This window comes from Aethalodelphis obliquidens, unplaced genomic scaffold (assembly GCF_003676395.1).
Source record: "Aethalodelphis obliquidens isolate GAN/ISIS:26980383/991018 unplaced genomic scaffold, ASM367639v1 scaffold6, whole genome shotgun sequence".
In the NCBI taxonomy this organism is placed as follows: Eukaryota; Metazoa; Chordata; class Mammalia; order Artiodactyla; family Delphinidae; genus Aethalodelphis; species Aethalodelphis obliquidens.
Window position 1 is genome coordinate 24,375,435 of NW_020837950.1, and position 19,974 is coordinate 24,395,408.

Genomic DNA, 19,974 nt, shown 5'->3' on the forward strand with positions numbered 1-19,974 from the left:
TAGTGATTGCATTTACTAAAACTGATGAATCATCTTATCAGAATATTTATTTAAGCAGAATATCCATTCCCCAACCATGTCAGAAAACAAAATATTTACTATACCTGGTAATCCAGCATGCAGAAGCTTGGGAAAAACTGACAAATTCGGGATTCAAAAAAATAGGGAAAAATCCAGAATATGGGTAGTTCTTTGTGACTGTTATCTAATGGATCACAAAAAAAGAGAAAAGAAAATAAGAAACTGATATTAAAGAAAAAAATAAAGTAGAAAGTTGTTACTGAAAATATATGGTATTGGAAGAAATTGTAATCCTTCAATACATTTAAATCATACAAACGAAGAGATGATTTACCAGAGTACCATTTACAACTTGACCTTTCCCAAAAGTCAATGGAAACATTCTTTTATATCTAAACACAGCTATACATGGTATGTAAAAGTTATCTTTACATGCATATCACTATAGTCTAGGTAAAGGCAAAGATATTACAAAAAAAGTGGGAGATAAAAAATGAGCATCACTTTGAAGCATAAAGGTGGTTATGATATGGAAGAAGGAAACCTGGACCAAAATGCAGAAGGCCTTAGGTCTGAATCTTAGCTCTGCCATAACTCACTATGCCAGCTTTCAGGGTGAATCCATCTTTTCTGAATCATGGAAGATTCTTATGAACAATTTTATCCAAATTAATTTTTATGAGAGACAGGGGACACAGCTATTAATTACAGAGCACCTGATACAGGCTAGTACAATGCTAGGTGCTTTCTGTATGTTATCTCCTTAAATAACCCCTGGAGTTAGATGTTAATATAGTAATCTCATTTCACAGATGCGGAAACTGAAGCTGCAAAATTTAAGCAATTTGTTCAAATTCATGCAGCTAATAAGCAGCAGAATCAGTTCAAGCTCACAAAGCTTTTTATTGCTTTCCCAACAACAATGACTTTATCCACTCTGATAAGTAGACTTCAGAACCAAAAATAAGTGGAATACTTAGCACTGTGAGTCATGTTTTAAATTTCATTTGCATCCTGTCCCCAAAGCACACTATTTATATAGCACAATTAATGGAGAAGCTTGATCACAAATTCCTGACACTCTTACATTTATCAACTTGCAGGTTGGAAACTGAAAAATGATTATACTGACTAATTAGATAATTACATAAAATACTTTGAAGTCCTAAGCCATTTTAAGCTGAATATCCCCCAGTCATTAACCCACTTCTAAGCTTGGGTATCCATGTGACACTGATAACCACTGTTAGGCGACTGGACAGCCAACCTTCCCACACAAATCTTGGCACAGTTTAGAGCTGTGGACCAGGGGCTGGGTGCCCTCCTAGAGTTCTGGGCAAGACTTTTGGAAGAGGAAATGTAAGGTCTAAGTGGGCAGAGATAAGTGTCTGTCTTGTTCACCCTTCCATTCCCAGCACCTAAACAGTACCTGGTACATAGTGGCCATTCAGGAAATATTTACTGAAGAAATGCCAACAGTTCACTGCTATTCTTCATAATGTCCCCTTATGCCCACCAAAAACAAATACTTTACCTATGAGCCATTTTTAAAACACATGATTAGAATAATACGAAGTGTATCATGACGATAAAGTTATTATCAAATAAGCCTATTTTTAAAAAAAGAAGAGAACGCAAGACATGTATATTTTATCAGTGCTCTGATTCACTGAGCTCTGCTAATATTTGACAGGAAGTATATACATAGATACATGTTTATTTTGCAGTAAGTAATAAATTACACACCTTGGCTTTGACCTTCTTTCCACATAGCAATTAACTTCTTGAATGTAACAGCCAGAGGTTCAACCAAGCCACCAAAAGGAGGATCTGTCACCATAATGACTCCTTCACCTTTATCCTTCTGTAAAAATGTTCTGCATACTTCAAGGGCAGCCTGGAACAAACAGAAATTCATTTCTAAATTAGGACTAAAGGGAGGTACTTCATCCTATTGGGAGGAGAATGCATTAGGCTCAGTCTCACTCTTCGAACTGAACTTCACCCATCCTGCCACCCCAGAGTCCCTCAGTGACATCCTGAAGCCTCTCTCATTCAGCCCCTGTAAGATTTTATCTTTGGGTTCCTTGATAAGTGGGTTTTTAAAATTGCAAATTCAAACACCATCACTATCAGAGAACTACACATTCAAATGGTTAAATTAAAAAACTAAATTTAGTAACCTAAAAGAGAGAAACTCAGTACCCATGAGGACTATCTAAAATGCTAAATTCAATTGAACAAACAGAAGTAAGGACTGTGCTGAACACTGGAGACACAAAGACGAATAAGACATATTTTTTCCTGTCTGGTTTGTCCACCACCGTAAGTTCAGGTTAATGAGAGCCTAATTACCAGTTAAACATGCACATGTTTTTGAGTGCCAGGTAAATGACAGGCACATTTGAACATGCAAAGTAAATAAATGAAAGCTCACAAATAAAGCTTACCCAGGCCATGAAACCATGCCATTAACACATTTTCCCAGCAAGCTGACGTGTTTTTAGTGATTGCAAAGTTAACATTAAAAACTGTCTAGGATATTTATCACGTTTTTGCTTTGGGAGAAGTCAGTAAGAGACAGACTTGTAATATTAGCTCTAATCTACTGACTTTGTAGTTGCTTTCAAGTACTTATCTATAAAAGCAACTCAACACTCACAGTATACAAAGTGGCAGAAGATTTGAAAGCTTAATGGCATTTAAACTTTAATAAACCTATATGTACTTTATAATAAAATATATATTGCTTTACTACTAAATCAACTTAGAAGACCCAACTGATGAAAGGAAAAAAAATCACAACATCCTAATCCCTTTTCTCTAGTAAAGTCTTTATTAACTTCCTCTTCAAAGTCCTACAGCAAAGGATGGTGTCAAGAAGGTTAATCATTTTTCAAGTGCTGCCTGGCACTTCCTTAACCTGCCTACACGAACAAGGACTAAAAGTACAGATGATGTTACTGAAAAACTTCAAATTCCTTAGAGTAAACCAGCTATACTCCAATACAAATTGTAAAATAAATTAATTAATTAAAACCCCTTAGAGTTAAAAGTAGAAAAAAGAAAATACGTGAACGAGGCCTGAACTCTTAACCAAATTAAAAAAGAAATTAAAGAATATCTTCCCAGGTAAGAATCAATGGTGGGATGTCCCGTCCTAGGTTGCTGAGGGTCCTAATGTTGACCACCTATGGGAAACAGACACTTGCTTACGCCACCAAGGTTGACAATAACTTAACTCTGTTCTTCATCTCAGTCATCAATAAAAAAGTGCTCAGCATTTTAAATAGCCACCCTCTGTACACACTTTAACCACCTTACCAATAAGGTGTATGACATTTTTTATTACGCAAAAGACTATATTATTTGCTATGAAAAAAATTCTGTGCAGAAAACTCCTACTTTTTAATCCCATGAACTCTGAAGAGCTTCTGTGCAGTGGCAGAGGCTTAGATCCTCAAAGGCACATGGTCCCTCAAAGGCTTATATGCCTTCACAGACAGACACCTAGTAGACACTTAAATGCTTTGGTGATTGATTAGTAGATGGTAATCTCTACTGAAAACCCTGACTCCGTAAGTAGGTAGAAAAAGAGGAGACAGTAAAATCATTAAACAATAGTTTTCTGTAGGTCACTCTCTACAGTTGCAGTGCCATTTAGTGGCTGCTCTTAAAATACAGAGAAAGGAGAGCCTGGGCTGGATGACTGGTTTCTTCTGTGAAACAAAACATGGAGCTCAGTCTTGGCAGCTTATTCCAACTGTTATTCTAGAAACTTGTAAGGTAATTCTATAAACTCTCAATAAAAGTTACATAGAATTTCCTAGAAAAGGCTACTTACATGTTACTTTCTTAAGATATATGAAATTGCTAGCCAACTCTTCGGTATGTAAATGTAATTTTACTCTTGTCTTTATTGTTTAAATTAAAAAGCAAAATCATGGTCTGGTATTAAAAACAAATAAACAAATACCTGACCCACTACTGCAGCACCAAGCAGTAGTATGAACTCAGTTCCTTCCTCAGCTGTGTCACCAGTGCTGACAACCCCCCTGAGCTCAAAGCCCCCAGTTTCAAGAGACCACACTGGACACTTGCACGTCGATGTCGTGCCAGCCCCACAAACTCAACATTTCCAAACGTCGCTTCCACACTCCCCTACTCTCTGTTTTGAAGAATGGAAGATGAATCCAGGTCACGGCCCCAAGTCATCTTTGATTTCACCCCCGGTGAAATCACCAGGTCTTCTTTTTTTTTTTAATTGAGGTATTACTGACGTATAACATTATATTAGTTTCAGGTGTACACAGAGTAATTACACCAAGTCTTCTGGTTTCCATCTGGGAAATGCCTTCAGAATCCACTTCTTTCCTCTCTTTTCTCCACTGTCACTGTCTGAGGTGAGAAGCCCCTCTTCATCTTCTGTCAAGTGGTCTTTCAATTCCTCGTTCTCCTTCGTGCTCATCGAATCAGTTCTCAAATTCTAGTGTTTATCAACCACACAAGCGCTCTGGGAAACAGTGAAGTCTAATTCTGTTATTTACTTCAATACTCGGTTTTCATAGCTTTCGCGGCTGAAAAATATGTATCCCCATGCTAAACGGATTCTGATGGAAGGAGTACATCACTGGCTATACTTACTAAATCTCACTTTTCAATGAGTCTCATTTTTTCAATCCCAACCAACAATTTAGAATCTATTTTCATTTCCTGAATGCTTAGTTTTTTAGTCTTGCTTGGTTTTCATTCTATCATTAGCTAATATCTTAAAGCCCAATATATACTTAAAACATGACTCACAATTCTTTAAAAATTGATATATACCCATCATATATATGTATGGATATGCTTCAAGCAGTCTTGATAATTTCAAACATTTCTGACCAACCTCCTGCCAGGTGTGATTACTTGGTTGGTTATAGATTTTATTTTGTAATGGGACTGACAAAGAGCTCAAATTAGGAGTAGAAATATCAGCTCTGCTATGTTGTTTATTCACAATGATGTTATTAACATCATATTGAAAGATTTTTTTAAACCACTCTCCCTTTATTATAAGGTTACTTTTTTTTAGAGTAGTTTTAGGTTTACACCAAAATTGAGAGGAAGGTACAGAGATATCCCACATACCCCCTGCCCCACACATGGATAACCGCTCCCACTATCAACAGCACCCACCAGAGTGGGACATTTGTTAGAAGTGATGAACCTAAACTGACATATTATCACCCAGAGTTCATAGATTGGAGTTAACTCTTGACACTGTCTATTTTTTAAGGATTAGTTTAATAAAACCATAAATCCCCTTAACTGGGACATGAAATTTATCAGGAAGGCAGACAGCAAACAACTAACTACAGAATTATTTAATTACAGCATCATAAATCTACAAAGGAGAACCTGACCTTGTCTGAGGGCCAGGGGAGGCTAAAGAAAGTGACTTGGAACAGGGTTCTGAAGGATGAGGTGACATTAACAAGGCAAAGAGAGAGTAGAAGGTGGAGGGAACAGCATGGGCAAAAGCCCCTGTGCTGGAAAGGCCAGTTTGAGATGAAGGTCATATGTCCTGAACATGAACAGCAAAGCAGGAACAGGGAGAGGACAGGCTGGAGAGTGGCAGGGGTCAGATCACAAACAGCTACGTGAGTCTTGGTGAGAAAGTGGCTCTTCATCCAAGAAGCAGTGAAAAGTCATGAAAGATGAATAACATGATCACCTCTAGGTGCTCAATACATACTCAGTGAATGAACAAAAATAAATATCAATAAATGGTAGAAAAGCCACCATTTGCTCTTGAGGGACCCTAGAAAAATAATGAAGGAAATACAATAAAAGAAAGAGATAATTGTCATAATTCTTACCTTTCCATCAAAGAAGTGATGGTTAAACATGTTATAATGGCAAAAACTATCTTCCATATAAAACTGTGAATACCTGTAAGATAATTTGTTTATTACTGCAGTTACTTGTCTGGTCATAGTTATACATAAATAAATAAATAAATGTAAACTAAATTTTAAAACTATGAAATCACACCTTTAAAAAATCAATTTCATCATCCTTTAGTTTTTTGAAATAAAGAATACTTTCCCAAAATCTCAAGAAGTCAGCAACAGAGGATGAATAACAAACTTAAATTATGGTCCCAAGTTTAATAAACCAGTGGCAAAACTACAGAACACTCATATATAAAAAACACATATAATCTTCTGGTTCCTACGGACCAGAAGATTCTACATAAATAATCATGTTCCTGATAGATTATTATGCAACTTAAGCTTGAGATGCGCTGGCAATTAAAATACATCTCTCATAGTTAATAATTTTAAGGAAAATACTGAATCAACATTTCTTCTCAACAGCTGTTGATTATTTTCTTCCGTGGTTAACAAAAAAAGGTATTTAATACAGAGTTTTTCTTGTCTATTGTGAATTAGCTTAATAAAATATGCTTCTCAATATGTAAGAGAAAAGAAGTACGCACATTTCATATATACTGAATTAGTGCCAGGAAAGAGGATATTTATTTACTGATTGAATCATTTTATTCTTCTAACATACTACTTTAAAATGCAGTCAGTAATGAATGAGAGTACCAGCTTTGGGTATTAACATTTTATAAATTTTCGCTAATTTACTAGGCAAAATTCATACCACATCATGGCTTAAATTTGCATTTATTTGACTTCTTACAAAACTGAGTTTTCTTTATTCCTTAATTTTATTTGTACTGCCTAGGTTTGTTTTTCCCATTTATGTCTATGGGCCTTAATGTCTTTCTTGCTGATTTCTGAGGTTTTTTTGTATAATATAGAAACCTCTTTTACCTCAATAGGATTTTGAACTTCCACAGTTTTGTCATAAACAATTCACATATGAACCACACCATCCTTCTACAGAATTCATAACCTAGTGGAAAGACTGAGAAAAAATCAGGGACACATCCTTACTTACACAGCTTCTTTAACCAAATCATGATACGGCGCTTCTTTGCTTCTACTTCTACTCACAGTTATTTATGACCATCTATAACTGATCACCAACCATGCTGAGTATTTAATACAATGGACAAGCCTAGTTTATCCTCTTCCTATTACACTGAGGCTAAGAGTACAGCTGTACAGTCGGGTGGTCTGGTTTCAAACTCTGGGTCTCTCACTTATTAGCTGTGTAATCTTAGTAAGTTATTTAACCTGTCTGAGCCCCCATTTCTTCATCTACAAAATAGGAAAATAGTTTCTATAATACCTCATAGGACTTGGTAAGAATAAATAAGATAATGTATGTAAAGTGCTGAATACAATGTCAGCTACAAAGCATATAATGAAATGTCAGGTATCATTATTTTAATAAATACCAGCTATAAAGATGTATGTCTCAGTGACTCTAATGTTAGGGAATTATGTTTATGCCCAATCAAAATACCTCCTCCTATAATCTAAATCCATTTCTTGTTATTCTGTGGAGATGGAAGAACAACTGTTCGCCATTCTCAGTACAATATCCTTTAATATCACTTAAGATACTGTTAGTACATCTGATGATTTCATAAAACAAATTTTCACTGAAGAAATAAACAGAAGGTTTGAATAACTGAAAAATATTTAAACTATATACTGTAACCCAAGGAACATTCCAAAACACTGTGGGACAATGTAAATTACCATTAATAAACAAATGTCTTCCTCTTTAACCAAATCCCAAATAGCTGATAATATAGCTATATCAGTTACTTAATTGACACATATATATTAATACTAGTACAGCTGTGGATCAACCATCATTTGAGAGTGTTTTTCGCTCTTGCATTGCTTTGTGTAAGCAAGGGAAAATACAATCTCTTTTAAAATATATTTCTACCACCCTCCATTTATTTTCATTGCTTCATGATGCAATAGTCATTTTTTTAAATTAAAAAAAAAATTTATTTACATAAAATTCAGCATAGCACACTCATCCAAAATGTTCTGGGCAGCAGTGGGCAGAGCCAGAGAGAGAAAAAAGCCAAGATTTCAGCTCTAAGTTTCCATCAAACACAAACAAGGAAGCGTAATTATTCATATTTTAAATTATGAAAAATCACTCAACATCACCCTCTTAGAATGAAATTGGCCACAAAGAATTATTCTCTCCATTGAATAAGGCAAACAAAACCAATCAGAAATGCATGCACTTGAAAACTGCTCAAAAGGACATTCATTTAATTTGGCCATTCATTCTCTTTAAATCTGAGTCAGTTACCAAGTATGAAACATGTTCTACACAAAGGAAATGTAATCAAGAGCTGAATAAAACTAGTTCATGAAATGAGCCTAAGGAATACATTTTTTTGATACAACTTTATTTGGATGATAGTTTGCCAGAGTTTCATATCTTTCATGCTAAAATCAGAGCATATAGAAATCCATCTTAGCAAATGTTAACTTCATATCTTAGACCCCCAGAAAAGGACATTTACCGCACATCTACATATAGCCCTGGATTTGAGGCAGTTCTCTGCAGCCCTGCACAGACCTTACATAGGGCAACAACAAGCCAAAGTCAAAGTGCCAGAAGGAACTATTCAGTACCACTTTATACCACAAAGGAATGTTTCCCTGATTTAACTGTGGTCCTTGTGAGAAATCTGAACCAACCCCACACTCCATCATAGTGTAAATACAGGCAACAGGCTGAGTTCATTCTGGCTACAAACATATGTCAATAAACCAGCTCTATCTTAGCACCCAATGTTGACCTTTTACAGAACTGACTCAGAAACAGAGTAGCTATCAAGGAAGCTATGCTAGGATACCACGGTACTATACCTTCAGCTTTTGTCTGCAACACACACACACAGGTTTACACACACAAAGAAAAAATGCATCTGTGTATTCCACAGGTTATAAAACAACTTTATCCACATCCCCTACTCCCTATTCTGACCAGGGGATTTGAACTACAAGCTCAAGAAAGGTAAAACTTCAAGGCATGGCATTTAAGGCAAAAGAGTTAAAGGGCCATATAAATCTTTCAAATTAAAAGTACATCAGGTAAGATGCAAAGAGTTCTGGAAAATGTGTATAACGATATGAATGTACTTCACTTACTTAACACTACTGAACTATACACTTAAAAAATGTTTAACATGCTAAATTTTATATTTACTATGTATACTTTATTGTAATTTTTTTAAAAACAGGGCAGTAGCAATGAACAATAGATAATAAAATTTTAAAAAACAATTTATTTACAATAGCAACAAAAAGAATAAAGTGTTTAGGAACAAATTTAACAAAAGAAGTACAAGTCTTGCACGCTGAAAACTACAAAATATTGTTTAAAGAACTTAAAGAATATCTAAATAAATGGAAAGACATCTCATATTCATGAACCAGAACACTTAATATTAAGATGAAAACACCCCTCAAATTGATCTATAAATTCAATGCAATCCCTATAAAAAGGCCAGTTGGCTTTTTTGTAGAAACTGAGAAGGTAATTCTAAAATTCATATAGAAGTGCAAGGAACCCACAATAGCCAAAACAATATTGAAAGAGAATTAAGTTGAAAGACTCACACTTTGTAATTTCAAAACTCACTACAAAGCAACAGTAATCAAGATTGTGTGAGACTGGCATAAGGACAGACATAGATCAATGGAACAGAATTTACAGAGTCTACAAATAAATCCATACATTTATGGTCATTTGGTTTTCAATAAGGTTCCAAGACCATTCAATGGGAAAAGAATGATCATTTTAACAAATGGTGCCAAGGCAACTGGATATCCACATGCAAAGAATAAAGTTAGACCCCTACCTCACACCATATATAAAAATTACTCAAAAGAAATCAATGACCTAAATATAAGAGCTAAAATTAAAAACTCTTAGAAGAAAACAAGTGTAAATATTCATGACTTTGGATTAGGCAATAGTTTCTTGGTATGACACCTAAAACACAAGCAACCAAAGAAAACAGAATGACTGGACTCCATCAAAAGTGAAAAAACACAAAGAACGGGAGAAAATAATTACGAATCATATATCTGATAGGGGTCTAGTATCCAGAATATATTGAGAACTCTTTCAATTCAACAATAAGACAAATAACCAATTTTAAAAATGGGCAAAGGACTGAATAGACATTTATCCAAAAAGATAAACAATTGGCCATAAGCACATGAAAAGATGCTCAACAACATTAGCCACCAATAAAATGCAAAACAAACCACAATGAGACACTACTTCAAAAAGACAGAGAATAACAAGTGTTGACAAAGATGTGGAGAAATTGGAACTCTCATACATTGCTGTTGGTAAAATAAAACAGTGCAGTCACCTTGGAAAACAGTTTGGGAGTCCCTCAAGAAGTTAAACATAGAATCACCACATGACCAAGCAATTCTACTCCTAGGTATATACCTGTTATGGCCTCGGTTGTGTCCCCCCAACTAATTCATATGCTGAAGCACTGATCCCTCAGTCTCTCAAAAGGTAACTATATTTGGAGAGAGGGCCCTTAAAGAGGTAATTAAATTAATTTTTAAGCATTTATCCTTTTAAATTTTTTTTAATTGAAATATGATTGATGTACAATGTTATGTTAATTTCAGGTGTACTAAGAGGTGACTAAGTTAAAAGGAGGTCATTAGGGTGGGCCCAATGCATATGACTGGTGTCTTTATAAGAAGAGGAAATCTGGACACATAAAGAGATACCAGGGATGTGCACACACACAGGAAAGACCATGTGATGACACAGTTAGAAGGCAGCTATCCGCAAGCCAAGGAGAGAGATCTCAGAAGAAACCAAACCTGGGACTTCCCTGGTGGCGCAGTGGTTAAGAATCCACCTGCCAATGCAGGGGACACAGGTTCGAGCCCTGGTCTGGGAAGATCCCACATGCCATGGAGCAACTAAGTCCATGTGCCACAACTACTGAGCCTGTACTCTAGAGCTTGCAAGCCACAACTACTGAGGCCGTGTGCCACAACTACTGAAGCCTGCACACCTACAGCCCATGCTCTGCAACAAGTGAAGCCACTGCAATGAGAAGCCCGTGCACCACAACGAAGAGTAGCCCCTGCTCTCCACAACTAGAGAAAGCCCGCGCACAGCAACAAAGACCCAACACAGCCAAAAATAAATAAATAAATAATAAAATAAATTTAAAAAAAGAAGAAACCAAACTTACTGACACCCTGATCTTCGACTTCTAGCCTCCAAAACTGTGGGAAAATAAATTTCTATTGTTTAACCCACCTAGTCTGTGGTATTTTGTTATGGCATCCCTAGAAAATTAATACAATACCCAAGAGAGATGAAAACGTATGTGCTGCTGACAACTGACATATATTGTCTTGAATAATTCAGTTGTGGACATCTTTTCTTTTGTCTTTTTTTTTGTCTTTCTAGTACCTGTATCTCCCCTCGTTTCAGTCAAACATCTATTTCCTATGGAGAACCCACTCCATAGCACTCTATCTGCCAGGCCACAGTGATGATTCTGGAATGGCTATGTAACCCCAGGCAAGGCAGGCAGAGTACTCACTGGAGTTTTGCTGCTGGAGCTCTCGGGAAAGATTCTTTTTCTACTGGGCAGTTCAGCTGAGACTATGTAAGTTTAAAGCTGCTGCCCACCAAAGTCCTTGGCAGAATGAAGGAAGCTGTCTGAAGAATAAGGCCAGTACAGAGAGAAACACAGAATGAGAGGTAGAGAGAGAGAAAGACAGAGTTCTAAAAAATTATGTGAGGCCCAGGATCTCAACTGGACTGAAGCCTGTTATACCCTAGACTCCAGCAGTGTGAGCCAATACATTCGCAGTGACATAAATGGATTTCTGGGACGCTAATGAAAGAAAGATTCCTGACTAATATGAATGCCTGACTCTAAATACATGAATAACCTGGAAACCAGTTATTAACGCATTTGCAAACTATTGTGGAACAAAGCAGGGGGATAGGTGGAAAAAGGGAAACCTAGAAGGATGACAAGAGAGAAATACAGGCTATATAAGAAAGGCTTATACACACTTCCAAAAGCAAAGTTATTTCCAGAGGATAATTCAATTTTGGGGGCCAGACTGACTGGGTTTGAATTCTGAGCTGGACATTTATAAACTGTGACTTTGGCCAAGTTATTTAATTTCTTTGTACCTCAGTTTTCTATTCTGAGGAAAAGGAGAATGTTAATAGTATCTACCTTATAGGTCTATTGTGAGGATCAAAGGATTTAGAATAGGGTTTGACAAGTGACAAGTATTCACTACATACTAGTTATTGTTAATATTGTTATTATAAGACCTCAAAAGTTAAATTTTTACCTTTAAAATAATACATTTATAATAATTTAACAATAATACTTTAGGAAAGAAACATGGTAGTTAAAAAAGAAATTGAGATATTCATACAATGGGATATTATACAACCATAAAAGGAAGTACAGTTATATGCTATGACATGGAGGAATTTTGAAAACATTATGCTAAAGTGAAAGAGGCCAGACATAAAGGTCACACATTGTATGATTCCATTTATATAAAACATCCAGAATAGACAAATCCATGGAGACAGAAAGCAGATTAATGGTTATTAGGGGAAGTAAGGAGTTCCTTTGTAGTGTGATTAAAAATGTTCTGGAATCATGGGTGATGGCTGCAGAACCTAGTGAATATACCAAAAACTGCTGAAATACACAGTTTGAAATGGTAAATTTTAGTGAATTATAACTCAATTTAAAAAAAGAATTTGAGTTTAAGAAGAAGTCCATATTATCACTTATGGAATTCCATTTTCCCGAGGATTACTCCCATCAAGCAGGTATTTGTAAAGTGTGTGCTAGTCCTGTTAATAAGGGATGAGGGTTACAGAAAGTGTGGGTTATTTCTGAGAAACATATGTGCTTATATTAGATAACCTAAAGTTGACTTGGAAGTCTAAAGAAAAATAAATAACGAAAGCTGTACATTTTATTGTGACTTTCTACACTTTAAAAATCTGTCTGCCTGTTTTTAGGGAGAAAAAGCATATGTAATTTCATAGAGAACCTGAGTAATAATACTAGAGAGAATCCAGGAAATGCTGGAATATTGGCCAAATAGACTCTATCAGATTAAATAAAAAGAAACTCAAAGCCCGATTCCTTCAATACACTCAAGAACAAGTAAAATATACTAAGAACACGGTGTCTTACAGACTCACCATGAACTCCTGGAAATCAAACAATTACAGAAACTAGGAAGAGTACTTCAAGTTTACAGAATCAGAGAGTCTGAGGATGGACACATTTGCCATCCTGTGTTGTAAGTCAAACGTCTGTATCTTCTCAATTACCACCAGAGGGGGGACTCAAGATGTGGTCCACTGTCTCACCTGTTTGTTCCAACACATCAGGAGCCATTTAATTCTGACCCTCTCCCACAAGCTTATCTGTTTGTTTATCCTCTGCCTCGGGACTTTTCTATTTCCTAGTTAGCGCTCCCTTCACTTCAGGTCATGTCCAGTGAAAGACAGTATGCATATCATCCAGTAAAAATATTAAAATACATGTCTTATCACACTTAAAACATCATGATGAAACAAAATTCTGGAGGAAATTTGGAATTACCCTTGAAAAATAAGTATATTAGAAGAAATTTCACTCAATTGAAATGTATCTCTAAATTATAAGCCAAAGACAACTAGACATATTCACAGAGAAAATTCAGGAAGCACACTAGCAAAAGGAGAAATCTACCACCTCCCTGTCTGAAATATGGAAGATTACATGTTGAGTCTATATGACTAAAATGATACCTTATAACCAATCACTACTTCTAAATGTTAAGTAAAGGATTGTAATAGGATTAATAAGACGAAAACATTAAAAAGAAACAGAACACAATGAAGGAGAATAAATATTATACTTTGTAAACCTACCGAAAATCAATATCCAATAAAAGGCTTTTAATGTTAGACTTCTTGTCACCTGATGCTTTCAACCTGATCAGCTCATGCAACCTAAAGCAATGAGTGAAAGCAAATTTAATAAGAAATTACAAATGCCATAGATAACAAGCAAACAAAAAACCCATCAATGTTCTCCTGATATTTCTAATATTTCAGTGAAACACTGAGGAAAATTTGGCAAGTATAAGCAAGGTTTAAATTTCACAAATATTTTTAAAACAGTGGATGGATCTCATCTGAAACAGAAAACTCTAAAATAATAAATAACTTAAGAATCAAATCAGAAAGAATCTCCTATCATATACCAGAAATCTACAAAGATTTCTCTCAAATGGAATAAAGATTACAAACTCCTCAGAGAGGGACCATGCTTTATATTTCCTTTGTACACTTGAAGCTTCATGTCGTAACCTGCACATAGTATTGGGTTGGACAAAAAGTTCATTTGGGTTTTCCATATCTTACGGAAAAACCTGAATGAACTTTTTGGCCAACCCAATAAATAACTACTTAATAAATTTTCTTACAGTTTAAATAGTGGTGATAGGAAAATGTTTAAAATACCATATAACATACCTTGGTGTCCCGACACACAGTACTCTTCTGAACCCAAGGGTAGAGAGTAGGTCTACCAAGAACAGACAGCTCCTATCAGCAAACAAATACTGGGCATTTGTCTTCTTGTTTTCCAATGGATAAAGGAGTTGACTGGGCCTTTTTAACTGGGTGATAGAAATATCACCCACTATCTGATGCTTGCGATGCTTTTCCTCATCATCTGGCAACAGCAACTGCTGACATCTTTGACAAAACTTTCTCTGAGACAAGGGCAACTCAATAAACTTCAAGTACCTTCAAGACACAACAAAACACAAAGGAATACATTTTAAGTTTGTTGCTTTAAAGACAATTGATTTTCGCCAGGTTTAACATGCAAAAAGTATTATTACTTCCTAAAGAGTACTGCATGAAGAAGCAAAGGTACGAAACAATCTGTGGAATGTTGGCTAGGATTTATGTCTGGCTGCATACCTACAAAGTGGAAAAGAATCAGCGATTTCTTAAAAATTGAGATGCTCCAATTTAGTCACTGGCTGAAGATCAATATCCATTTAAAATGTGAATATAATATATTATTCAAACAACTTAGTAGTAATGGAGACTACTATCACCTTTAAATTTATTGACAAATCCATGTGTTCTAACTTGGAGGTGTTAAACAGTCTGGCTCAGTGAGACAGTCATTTTCAAATGAGAAATTAAGATCATTCTTCAATTTCTTATGGCATACATAGCAAGAAAAATTACCTCCTAAAAGAAAAAATGTTCCCACAAAGTTCCTCTATTCTTAGCAGTACTGATGGAGGCAGTTCTGAGAAGCTCACCCCAAAGCAGCAAAACAATAATCAAAGCCTTAAGAAATACGATACCAGATAGCCTATTTGATCCCTTTCAAGTCATCTTTATATCTGATTTCAAAGCCACTACTTTGGGTTTTTTGCCCCTCTCTTTCATTTTATTACTGATGATTAAAGAGAGAAGACAATCACAGTACGTTTTTAAAACTGCTGATTTTGTATATGCAATCCAGCTAAGAATTCACAGTAAGATGGACTTCCCTGGTGGCGCAGTGGTTAAGAATCCGCCTGCCAATGCAGGGGACATGGCTTCGAGCCCTGGTCCAGGAAGATCCCACATGCTGTGGAGCAACCAAGTCCATGCACCACAACTACTGAGCCTGTGCTCTAGAGCTCGCGAGCCACAACTACTGAGCCCGCGTGCCACAACTACTGAAGCCCATGTGCCTATAGCCCCTGCTTCGCAACAAGAGAAGCCACTGCAATGAGAAGCCTGTGCACCACAACAAAGAGTAGCCCCCGCTCACCACAACTAGAGAAAGCCCACTCACAACAATGAAGACCCAAAGCAGCCAAAAATAAATAAATAAATTTTTAAAAATTTTAAAAAAGAAAGCAGAATAAGAAAACAAAAAAATAAGTAAGATTATCATGGCTCATAGAGGGTCAGAAATGTCTAGATCTAAGCATGTTAAATAGTGCACTAAAGGATTCTTAGACTTTGAGAACAGTCATATGATTTCAGTTGAACTAAACTCTGAACTGCACTGTAAAAACTGTGAACTTAACATAGAGTCATGGTGGATATTAAAACTTTCTGTGTATAAGCACAGTTTCACTTCAAAGCACCCAAGGCAGTGAGAAATAGGTATTCTGAATGGCGATAGCAAGAAATAAGCTCATCATGCTGGTAATTTGTTTCTATTTCTATGATAACTGTTCTTTTGACAGCTTTATCTATGACTGCAAAGAAAAAGGAGCATGATATTAGAAGAAACTTTAATAGTAATTCAAAGTAAGAGTGTCAGTAGAGAAAAGGGCCCCTAAGACATGAGATGCAAGTGGAAGGAACCAGCACCCTCCTTGGCAACAGACACACTGAATTTACTACTATTACCATTCATTAGTAACTGTTCATTGTTGAAGACTTCCACATTCAGCCACGAAAAAGCAAGAGAGACCAGATTTACCATCCTGGCCCTCAAAAAATTGATAAAATATATGAAACCACAGTTTTAAGATACTGGACAAAAGAAAAAAGTAGGAAAAAAAAAGATATCGGACAACTGGCAGCCCAAACAGTGAACGCCGAGAGAAGGGAAGAGGTGAGTGAGCAGTACAGCTGCTCAGCTTCCTGCCTGTGGAGAGCTGGCTGCACAGGATGGAGGCCCCAAACACAGCACAACAAGTTGATGAGGCAGAGTTGAGAAATCGTGGAGGCCAAGGCAGCTGGATCCACAAGGCAGAGCACTGGATGGTACGCATGGAGTACACGGAAGGCAGACAGCAGACACTGAGCTAGTGCTCCAAGGCCTGCTGAGATTCCCCTCCAGTCTATGCTGAGCACTGATTAGCAGGTGCGTGAAAAGACTACCTACCGAGAGAGAGGACTGCTGGAAATGAGCAGGTAGAACAATCACCCAGGGCCCACAGTGAGAAACCTCTGAATCCACAAGGATGAGGTAGGGCGCTCAGGACATACAGCCTCAGGAGTGGGAAGAAATCAGCCGTACCCCAAGGCTGCTCTGGTCCTCCAAAAGGCTTAAAGATAAACCTTCAAAAGCAAGGGACTATAAAGGATCAGACAGTAAATATTTTAGCTTGGCAGGCGATCCATTCTCTCTGTCACGACTATTCTATCGCTGCAGCACAAAAGCAACCACAAACCCAAACAGAAATGAACAGGCATGGCCAGATTTGGCCTGCAGACTCTCGTTGGCCAACTCCTGCTCAAGAGTATCAAACATTAGCCAAGTAACTTAACTGTATCTTAGAACAAAGCTCAAAAATAGGTAAAGGAATAAAAAATATCCAGTATACAACAAGGTAAAAATCACACTGCTAGCACTGAATCAAATATAACCAGGTATGCAAAGAAACAAGAAAACATGACCCATGATTAGAGGAAAAAAAACCAAAAAACCAATCAATTCAAACCAACTCAGAAATGACAGAGATAATATAATCAGTAGGCAAAAACATTCAAGCCATTTTATTATAACTATATTCCATATGTTCAAGAAGGCAGAGGAAAGCATGAGCCTAAGGAAAGCCATGGAAAATATAAAAGGACCCAAATCAAACCTATAAAGATTTTTTAATTGTCTGAATGATGTGACTAACAGCAGTTCAGACACTACAGAAAAAAACATTGGTGTACTCGAAGGCACAGCCTTAGAAACTATCCAAAATGAAACACCAAAGGGCCTAAATACATGAAAATGGACCCCTGAAAGGGGGGAGGGGGAAGAAAAATTTTTGAAAAAATGGTTAAAATTTTCTAAAATTACATTCAAAGATCAAAGAAGCTCAGTGAACCCCATGTACAAGAAATGAAGAAAACTATAAGATACATTATAATAAAATTATTTGAAGATCAGTTGATAAAGAGAAAAATCTTAAAAGAAACCAGAGGGAAAAAAAACACGGAAGAACAAAGATAAGAATGATACCAGATTTCTCACTGGAAATTAGAAAACAGTGGAACAATACCAATTCTGTACAAATTCTTCCAAAAAACAGAAAGGAGGGTATAATTCCCACTTCATTTCATTAGGCCAACATTACTCCGATACCAAAACCAGAAAAAAATTATAAGAAAACTAGACACCAATATACTTCATGAACACAAACTCAAAATTATTAACAAACCTTTAGTCAATCAAAAACACATATATAAAGACAGTAAGTAATACATCATGACCAAGTGTAGTTGACCCCAGATATGCAAGGTTGCTTTAATGTTTGAATTCAATCAGTGCAATGTACCATGTTAAAAATCAAAAAAAAGAAAAAATGATCTCTTTAGATGCAGAAAAAAGCCCTTGACAAAAATCAAACATCCATTTGTGATAAAGAATCTCAGAAAACTAGGAATAGAAGGGGACTTCCATAACCTAATAAAGGGCATCTAAGAAAAACTTACAGCTAACACCACTGATGAAAGACTGAATGCATTCTTCCTGAGACTGGAACAAAGCAAGGATGTCTACGCTTACCATTTCTACTCAGCACTGACCAGGGATTCTAGCCACTTTGATAAGACAAGAAATAAAAGGCACAGATTAGAAAGGAAACATTAAAACTTCTTTACTCACAGACATGACCATGTATATAGAAAGTCCTAAGAAAATCTTCAAAAAAGCTGTTAAATAAGTAAGCTTATCAAGTATAAAAGATAGTATACAAAATCAACTCTATTGTTAGACTAGCAATAATCAGAAACTGAAATCTGAAATCTAACAATTTAAAATAGCATTAAAAATATAAAATATTTAGGAATAAATCTGACAAGAGACATATAACCCCAGTACACTGAAAATTACAAAATGTCATAGAGAAAAATTAAAGATGACTTAGTAACTGGAGAGATATACCATGGCTATGGATTATAGAACTCAGTATTATTAAGATGTCAATTCTTTCCAATTTTATCTATAAATTCAACACAATTTCAATTAAAATCTCAGCAGGACTTTTTGCAGATACTGAAAAACTGGTTTTAAAAAGTTCAAAAGCCTGACCCTATTTCATATCATATTTAAAAACTAAGCAAGGACTTCCCTCCCGGTCCAGTGGTTAAGACTCCATGCTTCCAATGCAGGGGGCATGGGTTCAATCCCTGGTCAGGAAACTCAGATTCCACATGCCATGCAGCACAGCCAAAAAAAAAAAAGGAAAAGAAAAACTAAGCCAAAATGGATCATAGACCTAAATCTAAGAGCTAAAACTATAAAACTTCTAGAAGAAAACATAGGAGAAAATAATAATGATTGGATTTGGCAAAGATTTCTTAAATAGGACTTAAAAAGCACAAAGTATTAAAAAAAAACCAATAAATTGGAAATCAAAATTTTAAACTTTTCTTCAAAAGACACCCTTATCGTAAGCAACAAAAAAAATAAATTGGACTTAATCAAAATTAAAAACTTTTGTTTTGCAAGGGATACCACCAAGAAAGTGGAAAGACAACCCAAGAACGAGAAAATGTTTGCAAATCGTGTATCTGGTAAAGGAACTGCATCCACAATACATAAGAATACTTACAACTCAACAATAAAAAGAATTAGACCAACTAAAAAATGGCAAAGGAAGTGAACAGACATTTCTCCAAAGAAGATATACAAATAGCCAATAAGCACATGGAAAGATGCTCAACATCATTAGCAATGAAAGGAAATGCAAATCAAAACCACAATGTGATACTACATCACACTTAATATGATGACTATAATTTAAAAAATAATAATAAGTGTTGTGTAGAATGGGGAGAAACTGGAACCTCATAAATTGCTAGTGGGGATGTAAAATGATGCCGCTACTTCGGAAAACAGTTTGGTAAGGTTAAACACATTTATCATATGATCCAGCCATTCTACTCCTAGGTATTTACCTAAGAGAAATAAAAACATGAGTCCATACAAACCCTTACACACAAATG

At 36.0% G+C, this 19,974-nt stretch overlaps 1 protein-coding gene across 3 annotated transcripts in view; it reads right to left on the reverse strand.

The window, feature by feature from the left end:
• The window catches only part of ZCCHC4 (zinc finger CCHC-type containing 4), a 47,551-nt gene that overhangs the window by 14,807 nt on the left and 12,770 nt on the right, over positions 1–19,974 (reverse strand). For all 3 annotated transcript variants that reach the window (XM_027103221.1, XM_027103222.1, XM_027103223.1), the window contains 5 exons: positions 14,533–14,808; positions 13,927–14,007; positions 5,886–5,958; positions 1,768–1,918; positions 105–205 (listed from right to left, as the gene is read on the reverse strand). In XM_027103221.1, coding sequence (XP_026959022.1) covers positions 105–205; positions 1,768–1,918; positions 5,886–5,958; positions 13,927–14,007; positions 14,533–14,808 — 682 coding nt within the window. The remainder of the gene's footprint in view (positions 1–104; positions 206–1,767; positions 1,919–5,885; positions 5,959–13,926; positions 14,008–14,532; positions 14,809–19,974) is intronic.